At 32.5% G+C, this 17,612-nt stretch overlaps 1 protein-coding gene across 1 annotated transcript; it reads left to right on the top strand.

The window, feature by feature from the left end:
- Positions 1 to 146: 146 nt before the first annotated feature.
- On the top strand, positions 147 to 16,627 carry LOC127724246 (GDP-L-fucose synthase-like). Its single transcript, XM_052231175.1, has 9 exons — positions 147 to 220; positions 2,594 to 2,740; positions 5,215 to 5,329; positions 6,261 to 6,389; positions 7,507 to 7,580; positions 8,647 to 8,780; positions 9,791 to 9,922; positions 10,597 to 10,776; positions 14,908 to 16,627. The coding sequence occupies exons 2-9, from the start codon at positions 2,604 to 2,606 to the stop codon at positions 14,961 to 14,963; spliced, it is 957 nt and encodes a 318-aa protein (XP_052087135.1). The 5' UTR covers positions 147 to 220; positions 2,594 to 2,603; the 3' UTR covers positions 14,964 to 16,627.
- The last annotated feature ends 985 nt before the right edge of the window (positions 16,628 to 17,612 follow it).

Here is a 17,612-nt window from a genome sequence, read left to right as displayed (position 1 = left end):
TTTATTTTAATAATATTTTTATTAAGTTTTCTTGTCGCTAAATAGTCTTCTTGTCGCTTCTTGTCGCTAAATTTATTCTTCTTGTCGCTTCTTGACGCTTCTTGTCGCTTCTTGTCGCTAATGAGTGAGACCGAAAAAACCTTAAACCGGAAGCACCTGCCTGACAAAACCTGTTTCTTCACTTCCTACTGTATTTTCACGTGGCGTCCCTATCACCCAGGTAAATATACCGAATACAAATACATAAAAGGTAGTAATAACGAACTTTACTCTTTCTTTTTCGTCTGTATGAAATAAAAAAATAATCAGAAAGAGACCGTAACTTGTCAAATTTACATGGTAAATATAATTTATCCGGTTGAAGGATAAGCAATCTGATTAAATACAGATCCTGTGTCCCAGCTTTGCTTACGACCCTTGGACACAGGAGCTTTATTGTAATCTGATTGAGGGATAAGTCGGCGACTTGAGATTTATTGTAAAGCATCCTGTTAAAATATAAACTTCATACTCATAGTTGTATAGATAATAGTTTTAATACATAAGCATAACGTGGTAATCCATGTATATAGGATTTTAACTATCACAGATCTGTATATATTTCATTTATTATATTTGACTACATGAACAAAACAGTAGGGCAATAATCAGACAGTTGAATGTGGCCGCTTAACAGGAACAAAAAGAAGAATCACTGATTTTTGGCTAAGCAAGTCTTTAGTTCAGGTAAAATCTGCATATAAACATGCGATGAAGTCCGGTAAATCCGCCCAAGTAAGGCTTTGATCGTATGTATTTCTGCTTAATTATATACAAATTGTATCAAATTTAACATAAATCGATTCACTGACAAATCAATTTTAAGTAGTAGATCTCATTTCCCAAAAAATGTCTGAAATAAATTTTAAAATCAACAAAACAAGTGGGTCATCTGTGTTTTTATCGGAAATGTGTTTGTCCGGTTAATCTGCCCATGTGCAGTAAATATGTATGGAGGGCCAGTTTATCACATATTTATGAAAGGAAAAGGTGATCTATTAATAGACCACTTATACAGGGATTCCAGACAATCGAAAAAAAAAAAAAAATTCAAGTCCTTTTGTTAGCATTTATATGATTATCGTTAGCTTTAGGAACTGTATTATATATATCACTAGATATTTTCGAAATAAAGGATTTTTCTTTAAAATTTGACATGCAGTGATGATACATGTAAGTACAGTTCCTATAAATAAAATTGCAGACTAAATATTCACTGAAGTGACAATTACGGAAGTAAAGGGGAGTGGGCCTGTACAGTACTGTACAAAAACAATTTTCTGTTACAGGTAGTTGTAGCTGCAGAACAGTAGCACTTATGATATTTTTGACAAAGACCATAAAAGCTGCAGTTCTGCAGCTAAGGTAGTTGTTCACATTTTGCCTCCGCCTTTTTTAGTGGCTCAGTGGTTAATACCGAAAGCTACAGTGTAGAAGTAACTGGGCTAATTCCTGACTCCGAACATTGGAAATTTCAGTACATAAGTAGGGGGATTTTCACAATGGCCAGGATATAACTAGTGTGCTCTGGTTTATTTATTTACGGCATTTCAATTAATGAAATTATCATGTGTAAGAATTGATTTATATAAAAACAAGGAGGTGAGGTATAATTGCCAATGAGACAACTTATAATCCACTAGTGGATATTTGCAATTAAAGGCAACCATACGGCTTTCAACAATGAGAAAAACCCATACGGTATAGTTGGCTATATATAGACATTGATAGAAGGGCCCAAAATGAAAAATGTGATACAATTCAATTGACAAAAACAAACGGCCTAATTTATAACCAAACAATTTATGAAAAACAAACATGACAGACAGGAACCAACGACAACCACTGAACTACTGGCTCCTGACTTGGGACAGGCACATACAGAATGTGGCTGGGTTAAACATGTTTGTGAGTGCTCAACCATCCCCTAACCTGGGACAGTCAGGACAGTGGTGTTACAGCACAACATAAGAACAAACTATAGAAATAAGTTGAAAATGGTTATCTCTGTTTTTTTCTTTATAACAGCACATTTATAGATTGAGTCTTGTAGAAAAATAACATAATATAAAATCACTTCTTTTAGTGCATTAAATGTACTCCATGTACTCATTTGCGTGAATTCAAAACTCAAACTTAAGTAGATAACTCCTGTTTGTAATAATTCTGAACTAATCTTTACTTAATCACTTATTCAAGAAATTCCTCTGTCTGCTTATCAAACCATGATGTTAATGAAACCAAATTACAAAAAAAATTTCTAAGCCAGAATAGAAAGAGCATAAAATGTGTTTCAAAATTTACAGTTTTCAAAAACAAAAATAACATGGTTCATTAACTATATTTTTTTCCATTTAATTATTACTGTGGATTGTGTGATAAATGTGTATGGTAAAAATCCTTTATAAAAAAATTTATTTTAAACACTGCCAATGACTGAAAATAGTGTTCATTAGACATGTTAGACGTATAATACTTCTTTTGGTTCCAAATAATAATTTAATCAGGTAAAAATGTCTTAATCAATAACTGTTTCATTATTTTTCTGTTCCAGAACATTGAAAATGGCAGAAAAGAAAGTTATCATGGTGACTGGTGGTACAGGTTTGGTTGGAAAAGCCATTGAGTTTATAGCCACTGGTGAAGAGAAAAACCCTAATGAGGAATGGCATTTCCTTTCCTCTAAAGACGGAGATTTGTCGTGAGTTTATTTGACGAGAGTCCACTAAATTAGACTACATGTATAATTCCAATGTTGTATGTTAGGTCTTATTTCAATGGTGGGTGTCATGGCAACCAGAAAGTTTGTGGTGTATTCCAATACAGGTTAAATAGTTCTGTATTTCAGCTGTTAATGCAATATTTATCTAAACATAGTTTTTTATGCATTTAATTGGAATTAAAAGTCATGTAAGTTATAAAGGCTATTTTTAGCAAACCAGAAAGATCAGTAACCAATGAAAACAAAAGAACAGTAGAAAAAAATAAATCAACAAATTAAATACATGATTTTATTGTAATAATATCTATATTCTCTTATTATTATTTCTTTTCTGTCTACATCGATCTGAACCTGAAAACCATTTAAGTTATAGTTAATGTAAACTGAAATCAGTGAAGCGCTAAGGTCATGCAGCACAACTTTATCACTGTTCACACCTGGATCTGTAGATTGTATATAGAATACCTGCCATAAAATTGTCGGAGTTTCCATATCTGACATGTTGGAATGAGACATAAATGATTATGTGTCTGACCACGTACTTTAGGAGAGCATTTTGGTGAGATTTTAGGAAGAAAAAAACAATAGATGAGACTGCCACCGAAAACAGTCATGACAGTCCAGACACATGAGTTTTAATGCAAGAAAAGTGTTGAATTTTTATGCCCCTGCCGTAGCAGAGGGGGCATTAAGTTTTACCCTTGTCCGTTCGTACGTCCCTAAATTGGTTTCCGTTCTCTAACTTTAGATTGCCTCAACCAAATGTTATGAAACTTATACACAATGCTTATTACCACAAAACACAGATCAAGTTTGAATTTGCAGTCAGGATTCTACTTCGTCAAAATTATCTCCCCATTACGCCACCTAACTTTTATAGTTGTAAAAATGGAAGCCGTTGTAGTGATGACGCGCTGTCAATTTAGCTCTTGAAAACCGATAAATTTATCCACACAGTATCATTACGATCCTTGTATGCCAGTTGTATTTTAAAAGACAATTGTATCTACTAGCTATTGAGTATCATTTAATGTATTTTTTTATGCATTTGGTCAACTTTAAACTATTGTCTGATCGGTTGTCAGGGGGAATTTTCGAAAGTTTAAAAATATTTAAAAAAAATTCTAATTAAATATTTCGTGGAAGGGCAGACTAAAAATTTTCAGAGGTTGAAGACTAATTACCCTTGATAACACACACAAAAAATGAAGTTTTTTTGAAGTTATGCATTTTTAAGATCCACCAGAAAAGTTTGTTGTCAAGTACTTTTAGTAAAACAATTGTTATTTGAACACGCCTATTCTGTTGTTATGACTCATTAGAAAGGTATTTCACTCGACCCATATATTTCATATTTTAGTACTGTAAATTTTTATTGTTTTTGTATCAACCTACAGACTAAATATATAAAAATAATAGAATCTGAAGCGAGATGATGTATCAAATAATTTTCTTTTATATGTTCTCGAGACAGAATAGTCAACTCAAACACGCCTGAACCTAAAAAGGACTTTCTCTTTTTTCAATGAAATTATTGCCTATTTTGGGGATTTTTTCCCAAAAAACTGTCACCTGGGGCAGAGCTGAAAATTGATGCTTTAAGAAGATAAATCTATTATCTTTCTTTGGAATTTTTTTCGGCGGAATTTATGCTTATGCACAAAAAAGATCCATGAGAATTTGCACCTATCACAATCGCCTGTTTTGTGAAAATTTGTCTATAATTTAAAAGTTTACAAATATCTTGATGTTCAATTCAATAATTTAAGTAAAAACACACACTTAAGATGCATAAAATCTTAAATTAGGCACATTCATTAAACTTTTAAAGCCCATAGAAACAGATGTAAACAATTCAAATTTACTAACTTCGCCTTTTTTACCTTCTCTAACAAAGAGTTCCATTTCTTTTGTTTAATTTCAACTGGATTTCCGCCCGTTTGGGTGGCGTCACTTTTACCTTTCTAGAGCTATACCCCTTTGCAAATGGAAAAACTGCTGATTTTTTCGTTTCCTTTCTCTAACTTAAGTTTGCCTCAACCAAATGTTATGAATCTTATACACAATGCTTATTACCACAAAACACAGATCAAGATTGAATTTGGGTGGCGTCACTTTTACCGTTCTAGAGTTATTCCCCTTCTCAAATGGAAAAATTGCTGAATTTTTCGTTTCCTTTCTCTAACTTAAGTTTGCCTCAACCAAATGTTAGGAAACTTATACACATTGCTTATTACCACAAATTTTAGATCAAGTACGATTTTGGGTAGTGTCACTTTTACGGTTCTTGAGGTATGTCCCTTTATAGCGTTATATGCAAGCAGGGGCATCATCTGTGTCCCATGGTCACATTCCCCATATATTTTATTTTAAGACACTAATTTATATATATATAACTTAGTCATCAAGATACATTGTCATTATACTATATAAACAGAATTTGTAATTTTCAGTGATAGGGCAGCCACTGAAGCCATATTTAACAGAATCAAGCCAACTCATGTTATACATTTAGCTGCTATGGTTGGAGGATTGTTCAGAAATCTTAAATACAACCTTGACTTTTATGTAAGTTATTTGGACAGGCATGACAAAAATCACTGTATAAGAATTGTGAATGATAGTTTCTATTTTCTCCATTAAATTTCAGCTAGCCATTTACTAAGGTAAATTCTGAAATTATTGCGTGCATTATCATGATCATTACGATTTTTGAAGACGGAATGAACAAAAATACGAGATTTATTATTGGGATTTCAGGAAAAGCTGCATACAGCAGTTTACAGATATATTGTACACATGGTATATGTATCAGATATTAGAATGCAAGTTATTATTGCGATAGTCACTCAGTCGCATTATTTGCATTAATAAGAACGTCACAATAATTCCTGAATTTACAGTAGTTTATCCAATTTGGACTATTATCATGACCAATGTCAATATTTAATTTGTATGCACTATTATAAAGAGAAGGAGATGTGGTATGATTGTCAACATGGTCAATGAGACAACTGTCCACTAGAGTTAAAATGAAGTGGATGTAAACAATCATAGGCAACTGTATGCCCTTCAACAATGAGAAAAATCCATACTATATAGTATGCTATAAAAGGCCCCAACATGAAAAATATGAAACAATACAATAGAGAAAACTAACGGCCTAAATTTATAACAAAATAAATTGCGAAAAACAAATATGACAAGACATAAACCAGTTGAAAAAGGCTTAACTCATCAAATCAATTCAAAACAGAAAACTCAAACCGGACATGGCAGGGTATCTATAAATCCCACAACAAAAAAAGACACTAAGTAAGGAGAGTACTCACAGTTACTGACAGATAGTTCAAAGCCAATAACTAATAAAAAAATCATGTATCTAAGACTAAAAGACTAAAGTATGATTGTTTGTAATGATATCCTCACTGTCCCTAGTTAATGGTTTGTTGAATGAAATCTCATTATTTATTTTCAATTTGTGCGTAATTTTTTTCAGAGAATTAATACCTTAATCAATGATAACGTTCTGAACATCAGCCACACGACTGGAGTTAAGAAAGTAGTATCCTGTCTGTCTACGTGTATATTTCCTGATAAGACAACTTATCCTATAGATGAAACAATGGTAAGTGATCAGCATATGTTTGGATAAAAGGGAGATAACCCTATAGATGAAACAATGGTAAGTGATCAGCATGTTTGGATATAAGGAAGATTAACCCTATAGACGAAACAATGGTAAAGGATCAGCATGTTTGGATAAAAGGGAGATAACCCTATAGATGAAACAATGGTAAGCGATCAGCATGTTTGGATAAAGGGAGATAACCCTATAGACGAAACAATGGTAAATGATCAGCATGTTTGGATAAAAGGGAGATAACCCTATAGATAAAACAATGGTAAGTGATCAGCATGTTTGGATAAAAGGGAGATAACCCTATAGATGAAACAATGGTAAGTGATCAGTATGTTTTGATAAAAGGGAGATAACCCTATAGACGAAACAATGGTAAGTGATCAGCATGTTTGGATAAGAGGGAGATAACTCTATTGATGAAACGATGGTAAGTGATCAGCATGTTTGGATAAAAGGGAGATAACCCTATAGATGAAACAAGGGAGATAATGGTATTTTTAATTTTATAGAGTCAATATCAGTATGAATCTTTCTGTTGCATACAAAATGTAATGCTTCCAAAGGGTCCATAAACATGATAATTGAAAACCATATATATTTGAAACATTAAATATTGTTACCTCTTCTAGAAAAAACTGCACATTATGTTATGTCCAGGATGAAACATTCAACTATAAAGTACATGTACTCGAGTGATTCAGCACATGTAAAATTGGTGCAACAAATTATACATCCCTGCTCATTGCATTTTTCACGCATCAACTTTGTGTTTTAATATACGGAATACTCACAATTCAAATTCAATTATCTTAATTCCTAATTATTGGACCCACAAAGGGATTTCAATTTATAATATAAATCACACATTGTTGGTAATATTGCTCACTCAGAATTAATATTACATACTAATGTTCCCTTCCTTTGAAACTGCAACAGGCTTTGCCCAGGTGTTCAAGATTTTTACAATCTACGAAATGATCTGGTTTCTGCTGTGTGTATCTGTTTGGGTTTCCCTGAGAGGTAAAAAATTATTTCTTGTTCTCAATTTTTGTGGTGATAAACAGCATTTATATGATATATATAACTTTTTATTTAATTTCAGGTACACAATGGTCCTCCACATGACTCTAACTTTGGATATTCCTACTCCAAAAGAATGATAGATGTACAGAATAGGTATGTATCATATATTTAAAATTAAATATGAAGTTACTGCATGTTTTATACAAGAAAGAAATTTCTATATTTTCTAGCCAATTTAAACTTTCTCCCAACTTTTACAATCAACATTTTGCTCATTTGTTAAATTTCAATTATTACATAACATTCTCTTACTTTTCCCTGATTTTCCTGTTGTGATGCCAGTAATAATATTACCATACCTGATGGCATGTCTCACACAAAAAAAAACATTTTTTTGAAGGTGATTGAAAAAGAATTTTGAAATTTGCCTACATATTGTCATAAATTCATTGAAGAACATCATCCACCATTATCTGGTGTGATGATTGATTGATTAGCGTTTAACACAACCTTTTCAATAATATGGTGCTATTTTCGTGGCGGTCAGTTTTTATTGGTGGAGGAAGCCAGAGTGCCCAGAGAGAACCACTGACCTTTGGTAGAAAAACTTACAATCCTAGTCAATTAAGATTGGAGTCATACACATGTGCCAGATTCCTTGGGACCAGTGTATTTTTTATGGAACAGCTCTGAAATATTTCTCCACACACTCAGCCTTAAAATTGTTATTCAGAAAGGTCCATCAAATGGACTACAGATAATCAAAATTACCTCATTATAAATGTTTTTTTCGATTTAAAGGAATAAAACTTAACTACTGTAAATTCAGAAATTATTGCGTGCATTTATTATTGCGAATTTTGAAGAAAGGACTAAAATGCGAAATTAATTATTGCGATTTCAGGAAAACCTGCATACAGTTATATGGATCCGATATCAGAATGCGAGTTTTTGTGAATGCGATACTAATTCAGTCGCATTATTTGCATTAATAAAAATCTCGCAATAATTTCTGAATTTACAGTACCATGCATATGAGGGTCTGGTTGGGGTTTACAGATTAGAAAATAATGGGCCAACAAAATAAAGAATAACAATAGGCCAAAAAATTAAGGAATAGAGAATAATGGACAAAATTTATTAGGAATAGAGAAAATGACTTAGAAAAATAAATAATAAAACAGAATTAAAGGACCTCCTTGTCTTCTTTTATTTTCAGAGCTTACAACAAACAGCATGGTTGTCAGTTTACTTCAGTAGTCCCGACCAATGTCTATGGACCACATGACAACTTTAACTTGGAAGATGGTCATGTGCTGCCAGGATTGATTCATAAGATTTATATGGCTAAAAGTATGTCTAAGTTTGTTTATTTGGTTATATTTCAAATATCTATGATAAATATTTATTCTTCTTGCATTTGACTGTTCCTACAGTCCTTTTATTGCTGTTCTTCATCTGAAAAATTTACATTGTTCCCTTTAGGACTATATTTTTTATAGTTCATAGGCAACTAAAAACATTAACAGTATCAATTTTACTGCACCGAATGCATTTTCTACAATTATTGTCATCTGATTCTCAAGGCCAAATTTTTTAAAAATCATAAACCTCATGCACACGTTAAAGTTGTGCTTTCCTTGGCATTATATATTTTCCAGTAGAGCCATTGTTGATATATCATTCTTCCAGTAAAAATAAATTTTATATATGGATAATTTTTTATACAGATAAAATACATTTTTCTGAATTTATTAACCAGTCAACATAGAAGTTTTTTGGACTTTTTAGTTGTCTGCATTGTAGGAGCTAGTCCAGTTAAGGGATCATAGATTTATTCTTACGAGAAAGCTCTGATCTGGTTGGGTCTATAAGCATGTACCTTCTTAAGAGCCAGTCTTTGTAAGAATCAGGCAATTTTGAAAAAAATCAAAACATGGCAGAAAAAACCCACCGACCTAACCATCCCATTCTGAAGTTAACCTCATCCTGAGTTAGAAATTGTAGCTCCTTCATTTCTGTGTGTTTTGTAATTCAAGAAATCTCTAGATAACTTTTGGTTAGAATGATAGCAAATTACTGAGTTAGCTCCCTTTAATTGTTAATTTCTAGTCCGTTTCAACCAAATTATATTTTGAATTACCAGAACAGGAAAAGGAAACAAATGTTATATTCATGCACCATTATACAATTTGAACATATAATTAATGTAAACATGAGTGCGTTTTTGTTCGTCATATTTTCACCACTACCTGATTCTTAGGCAGATTGGCACTTACACATGTAAGTAGGCTCTTCTCAGCAGTTTTTAACACTACAATGATATAGAAAATTATGTAAATTCATGAAAATATGTTTTCCAGAGAACAACACACCCTTTACTGTATGGGGGACAGGATCTCCAAGGAGACAGTTTATTTACTCCAGAGATTTAGCAAGACTGATGATCTGGGTTCTTAGAAATTATCAAGAAATTGATCCAATTATTTTATCAGGTAATTATTTCAACCATGATGATGTTAAATTCGACATCATTCTGGAGTATTTACTACTAAGTTTATTCTTTAATTGTCCCAAATTAAAAGTAAGGTGGATTATGTTGGTATTAATTTTGGCTGTTGGACAACACATTATTTTTTAAGAATTTGTAGTTTTGTTGTTTCCTCATTTGCTCCTATCAAAATATCTAAATATGTTTATTTTCTTTGATTTTAAATTTGCTGTTTTCCCCTACACATGAAATTTACTAAAATCTGTACCCTAGTATCATGATGATTATGAATCCACACTTAATTGTACATAGACAAACTGGGTATGGTGTGAACCTGACATGGTTTTGATACCATTATATTTGTTAATAACTATATTAAAGCTGCAAGCATTTATGAAATGCAAAAATAGAAATGGATCAACTTACCAGTTCATAATCTTAAGATGGATAATGGGTTATTTAATTGTTTGTTTTGAAAAATTGTGGTTGAATTTTCATTGTTTACAACATTGTGAGCCTACCACATTTTATTGGTGTATGCATTTCACAATATTTCCAAGAATGCAATAGTGGTCTGAAACAGCAAATTTGTACACGATGTTGCATTATGGTAAAACCTCTGTTTGGGTGGTTCATGTTATTACATGCTTCATATAGTTATGAAATTTTTGTTTACAGTTGGGGAGGAAGATGAGGTCAGTATAAAAGAGGCAGCAGAAGCTGTAATTAAGGCCATGGATTTCAAGGGAGAGGTTGTTTATGACACATCTAAATCTGATGGACAGTTCAAGAAAACTGCCAGCAATGGCAAACTGAGGAAATACCGATCTGACTTCAAATTTGTTCCATTTGATCAAGGTAATACAGTAAATCTGATTGACTTAAAGTTCAGGAGCACCTGAGATGATCCATGGTGTTTGGTGGGGTCTGTGTTGCTCAGTCTTTAGTTTTTTATTAGCTCACCTGGCCCAAAGGGCCAAGTGAGCTTTTCTCATCACTTTGCGTCCGTCGTTGTCGTCCGGCGTCATCTGTTAACTTTTACAAAAATCTTCTCCTCTGAAACTACTGGGTCAAATTTAACCAAACTTGGTCACAATCATCATTGGGGTATCTTTTTTAAAAAATGTGTCCGGTGATCTGGTCAACCAACCAAGATGGATGCCATGGCTAAAAATAGAACATGGGGGTAAAATGTAGATTTTGGCTTATATCTCTGAAACCAAAGCATTTAAAGCAAATCTGACTTGGGGTAAAATTGTTTATCAGGTCAAGATCTATCTGCCCTGAAATTTTCAGATGAATCGGAGAACCTGTTGTTGGGTTGCTGTCACTAAATTGGTAATTTTAAGAAAATTTTGCAGTTTTTGGTTATTATTTTGAATATTATTATAGATAGAGATAAACTGTAAACAGCAATAATGTTCAGCAAAGTAAGATCTACAAATAAGTTGTCATGACCAAAATTGTCAGTCGACCCCTTTAGGAGTTATTGCCCTTAGTACTCAATTTTTAACAATTTTTTGTAAATTTTTGTAATCTTCTTCTCTGAAACTACTGAGACAAATTTAACCATACTTGGCCAAAATCATTATTAGGGTATCTAGTTTAAAAAATTTGTCTGATGACCCCGCCTTCCAACCATCATGGCCGACTTGGTTAAAAATAGAACATAGGGGTAAAATGCAGTTTTTGGTTTATATCTCTGAAACTAAAGCATTTAGAGCAAATCTGAGAGGTTTAGCGCTATAAAACCAGGTTCAATCCACCATTTTCTACATTTGAAAATGCCTGTACCAAGTCAGGAATATGACAGTTGTTGTCCATTCGTTTGATGTGTTTTGTCATTTGATTTTGCCATGTGATTAGGGACTTTCCGATTGAATTTTCCTCGGAGTTCAGTATTTTTGTGATTTTACTTTTTTCTGACAGGTGGCAAAAATGTTCATCAGATTTAGATTTATCTGCCCTGAAATTTTCAGACGAATCCAACAACCCGTTGTTGGGTTGCTGCCCCTGAGTTAGTAATTTTACAAAAATTTTGCAGTTTTTAGCTCACCTGACCTGAAAGGTCAAGTGAGCTTTTCTCATCACTTTGCGTCCGTCGTCCTGCGTCCGTCGTCCGTCGTCCGTAAACTTTTACAAAAATCTTCTCCTCTGAAACTACTGGGCCAAATGCACCCAAACTTGGTCACAATCATCATTGGGGTATCTAGTTTAAAAAATGTGTCCTGTGATCCGGTCAACCAACCAAGATGGCTGCCATGGCTAAAAATAGAACATAGGGGTAAAATGTAGATTTTGGCTTATATCTCTGAAACCAAAGCATTTAGAGTAAATCTGACATGGGGTAAAATTGTTTATCAGGTCAAGATCTATCTGCCCTGAAATTTTCAGACCAATCAGGCAACACGTTGTTGGGTTGCTGCCCCTGAATTGGTAATTTTAAGAAAATTTTGCAGCTTTTGGTTATTATCTTGAATATTATTATAGATAGAGATAAACTGTAAACAGCAATAATGTTCAGCAGAGTAAGATCCACAATTAAGTCAACTTGACCAAAATGGTCAGTTGACCCCTTAAGGAGTTATTGCCCTTTATAATCAATTTTTAACCATTTTTCGTAAATTTTTGTAATCTTTTACAAAAATCTTCTCCTCTGAAACTACTTAGACAAATTTAACCAAACTTGTCCACAATCATCATTAGGGTATATAGTTTAAAAAATGTGTCCGATGACCCCGCCTGCGAACCAAGATGGCCGACATGGCTAAAAAATAGTACATAGGGTAAAATGCAGTTTTTGGCTCATATCTCTGAAACCAAAGCATTTAGAGTAAATCTGACATGGGGTAAAATTGTTTATCAGGTCAAGATCTATCTGCCCTGAAATTTTCAGACCAATCAGGAAAATCGTTGTTTGGTTGCTGCCCCTGAATTGGTAATTTTAATGAAATTTTGTTGTTTTTGGTTATTATCTTGAATATTATTATAGATAGAGATATACTGAAAACAGCAATAATGTTCAACAAAGTAAGATCTACAATTAAGTCATCTTGACCAAAATGGTCAGTTGACCCCTTAAGGAGTTATTGCCCTTTATAGTCAATTTTTAACCATTTTTCGTAAATTTTTGTAATCTTTTACAAAAATCTTCTCCTCTGAAACTACTAAGACAAATTTAACCAAACTTTTACACAATCATCATTAGGGTAAAAAATGTGTCCGATGACCCCGCCCGCGAACCAAGATGGCCGACATGGCTAAAAATAGAACATAGGGGTAAAATGTAGATTTTGGCTTATATCTCTGAAACCAAAGCATTTAGAGTAAATCTGACATGGGTAAAACTGATTATCAGGTCAAGATCTATCTGCCCTGAAATTTTCAGACCAATCAGGCAACACGTTGTTGGGTTGCTGCCCCTGAATTGGTAATTTTAAGAAAATTTTGCAGCTTATCTTGAATATTATTATAGATAGAGATAAACTGTAAACAGCAATAATGTACAGCAAAGTAAGATCTACAAATAAGTCAACATGACCAAAATTGTCAATTGACCCCTTAAGGAGTTATTGCCCTTTATAGTCAATTTTTTACAATTTTTTCATAAATTTTGTAAATTTTTGTAAATTTTTACAAAATATTTTCCACTGTAACTACTGGGCCAAGTTCATTATAGATAGAGATAATTGTAAGCAGCAAGAATGTTCAGTAAAGTAAGATCTACAAACACATCACCATCACCAAAACACAATTTTGTCATGAATCCATCTTTGTCCTTTGTTTAATATGCACATATACCAAGGTGAGCGACACAGGCTCTTTAGAGCCTCTAGTTTGTTATTATCTTAGATATCATTATAATATCTAATATCTGATACTATTAATTATGATTTTAACCTTATTTTACATGATTTCCAAAGCATCAGTAAATACAGGTGAGCGACACAGGCTCTTGAGAGCCTCCAGTGTTGTGTTTTGTATAATGTTGTTTGTCTTTTGGTCTTTTTGGTTTTTTGCCATGGCCTTGTCAGTTTATATTCGACTTATGAGTTTAAATGTCCCTTTGGTATCTTTCGCCTCTCTTTTACTGCTTGCATGTATTGAAATTCAGTATGTGCTAAAAATTAAGTCTCTACAAAATTGTCCTGTACTTTTTCCATGTTTTATCCAGCCTTGATTCATCTGAATTCCAGTAAAATGATTGCAAAGGTCTTATGGGAAGATTACATGATTGCAAAGGTCTTATTGGAAGATTACATGATTGCAAAGGTCTTATGGGAAGATTACATGATTGCAAAGGTCTTATTGGAAGATTACATGATTGCAAAGGTCTTATGGGAAGATTACATGATTGCAAAGGTCTTATGGGAAGATTACATGATTGCAAAGGTCTTATGGGAAGATTACATGATTGCAAAGGTCTTATGGGAAGATTACATGATTGCAAAGGTTTTATGGGAAGATTACATAATTGCAAAGGTCTTATGGGAAGATTACATGATTGCAAAGGTCTTATGGGAAGATTACATGATTGCAAAGGTCTTATGGGAAGATTACATGATTGCAAATGTTTTATGGGAAGATTACATGATTGCAAAGGTCTTATGGGAAGATTACATGATTGCAAAGGTTTTATGGGAAGATTACATGATTGCAAAGGTCTTATGGGAAGATTACATGATTGCAAAGGTTTTATGGGAAGATAACAGATTACATGTCTGCGGCATGGAGATTGCAAAAATTAAAAAAAAAATATATAAAAAGAATTGATTTGCATGCGATCAGACAAAAAATTACACTAAGTTTGGCATCTTGAGGGCACTGTATTGTTTCAAACTTATGTCTTTGAAAATTTCTACAATGCTGCAGAAAAACAAATACTATGCAATTCAAAACAAAATCACATACGATAGTATTAAATTAACTAAACTGTTTGTGTAACATAAAGAGTAGCCATTCATTCATTTGTGTTCTCTTTTCTTTCAGCTGTGAAGGAGTCCTGTGATTGGTTTGCAGAAAACTTTGAAACATGCAGAAAATAAACTTAGCAAAAGAACAGTCTGGAAAGGGAAATCCATGTTTCATGTGGGACAATCAATAGGTTCTTGTACACGTTGTAATAGACTAACATCGTTTCTTCATTAGTATGACTGGCATTTTTATTTATAGATGTGTTCAATTTGTTATACTGAAAATTTTATATTTAACTTTTTGTTAAGGAATCCTGTGTTATATTTTTGTACTTGCTGTCTTGGATATGAGTCCAGTAATTAATAAGTGCTTTTGTGAATTTACTGGTATTTTTATATTGAGGTATGGAAAAACAAGTGTAAATTTTCTTCTTTGCAGATATTTTTTAGTCTTCTAAGCAAATGCACAGCACATGTAACCTATTTATTGCAAATTGTTTCAAATTATAAAATTTCACATTAGAAGGATACAGAATCCCTGTTGGACCTGTATAATAAGTGAAATAGGTACACTTCCATTTAGAATGCAAAAAAAAAAGGCTAGTTCAAAATATTTTGGGAGGGTATTTTATTGAGTCAGCATTAACTGAAGTTTCTTCAGTCTTTTATAAAAGCTTTTTTGTTTTTTTTGGGGGGGAGCATATAAATCATACTGGTATGACCAAATGTTTGTTATGCTGATTAATTTGGCAAGAAATCCCATCGTTCTCATTAGTACATTCCACGTTTAGCTTTTTTCATTTTGTGACATATTTAAAGTGAGCTGCTTTCACAATACTATGTACAACATTCCCCTTCTTGGGAATTTTGAATAAAAATCTAGTGAGGGCAAAATAGAAAATAAGTTAAATTACAATTTTTTTCTCTATATGTCACCAGTTTTGATAAATTTATTTTAGATATACACATGTACATGCTTTTTATCACATGTATTAATTCAAAATACACAATTAATATTTTCTGATAGGTTTTCATGTCTAGTAATTGGTAAACATGGTAAAGCAAATGCCCAAAAAGATATGTAAATTATCTTTAAATACGATAGAATAAAACATTTATTAGTGATAGTGCTTTAATACTTCATATTGTTATTCTGCTGTGGGGAGTGCCAAAAGATATTTTTTTAAACAAATGCATAATATATTTATTTGTTGGATTTTTCATTTAGTTATTTGTTTCTATGATAACACATGAAGGCAGACAATAGAATAGAAATTCTGTTCATATGCACAAGAAAGGCCATTTTAAAAGTTTCATGTACATTAAATTTCCTGAAAAAACAATCATGGTTCTTTTGATTCAGTACAAGAATTCGCTGTTTATTTGTAGATTTCCATTACAAAATTTGTTTAATTTAAGACTGTGTTATTTCTTGTCTTTACCTAAATAATTTCTGCTGGAATTGTTGAAGATTTTTTGTGTAAATTGCCAGTTATAGTGGTATTTTCAAAGTTATTGAATTTTTTTTATCTGCATTTCAAATTTAAAGAAGATGCTATTATTTTTGTCTTTCAAGATGGTTTATGTCTAGCTCAAAACTTATCCAATCAAAATGAAAATATTTTTTAGCTTAATTATTCCATAATTAGTTTTTTGTTCTATACTTAACAATTAATCATTAAAAAATATGTGGACACATTTATCTCTTTGTTATTTTTTATGTTAAAAAACATTTTGGATAAGATTTTTACACTGGAAATTGTGTTTTTATTTCATTTAATAAAGAATTTACACTATGGTTTGTTACAATTTGCTTCATCTTCGAAAAATAAATGTATGATTTGTATGTTGCAACCACAATCCTGTTCTCTTTTCCTCTAATATGACCCACCAAATTAGACTGATCAGCTGTTTTATACATTCATGGCAACAAGACAGGTGCCACATGTGGAGCAGGATCTGCTTACCCATTTGGAGCACCTGAGATCACCCTCAATTTTTGTTGTTCAGTCTTCTGGTTGTTTTTTGTTATCTGCATTGACATTGTCAGTTTGTTTCCTATTTATGAGTTTGAATGTCCCTTTTGTATCTTTCGCCTCTCTTTTGGCACTTGTTTGTCGAATAACCTGCCATCAGGTACACTTAAGGCAAAAAGTTTCAAAAATATGATAAGTAACTCTTACATTGACCACTGTTAAGCAACAATCTATCTAACATTTGACCAAGTTCACAAAAATTCTATAACTTGAATACTAGGCAATGAATTCAAACGTTGAAAAATTAGTCTTCAAATAGAACTACTGGTTACACCAGTAACATGCTGTTTTGGGTTATCAGTCAGGGGACTTACTTAAATGAGTGATTTTCTAAATCACTGATTCAAGTAACATTATGTCCATAAAGGTTGGAATAAGAGTTGTCTTTCTTTAAAAATCACCTATTTAAGTAGTACAAATTAATCACTAGACTAAGTGATTTAATTTTATTGTAGCTTTAAATATAGAATACTAATGATCCAGGGACTAATTATGTTGCTAAAATTATCAGAACCAACATCTGTGTTGATAGGATGACCTTGTACTAAATCTAGGATAATGACATAAAAATCACTTGTTTAAGTATCATACCTCAATTTCCTTCCAAAAAATCACTTCTTTAAGTGTCATTATTTTAATAACCCCCACTAATTTCAACACCCCCGAACAGTGAAATTTTGATCGCGAACAGTAGAATTTTATTACATAATCTATAAGATGAAACCTTGATTTTTACAGGAAAAAT

This window comes from Mytilus californianus, unplaced genomic scaffold (genome assembly GCF_021869535.1).
Source record: "Mytilus californianus isolate M0D057914Y unplaced genomic scaffold, xbMytCali1.0.p SCAF_14, whole genome shotgun sequence".
Lineage (NCBI taxonomy): Eukaryota > Metazoa > Mollusca > Bivalvia > Mytilida > Mytilidae > Mytilus > Mytilus californianus.
The sequence above is the reverse complement of the archived record's forward strand: the minus strand, read 5'-3'. Positions and strand labels throughout refer to the sequence as shown.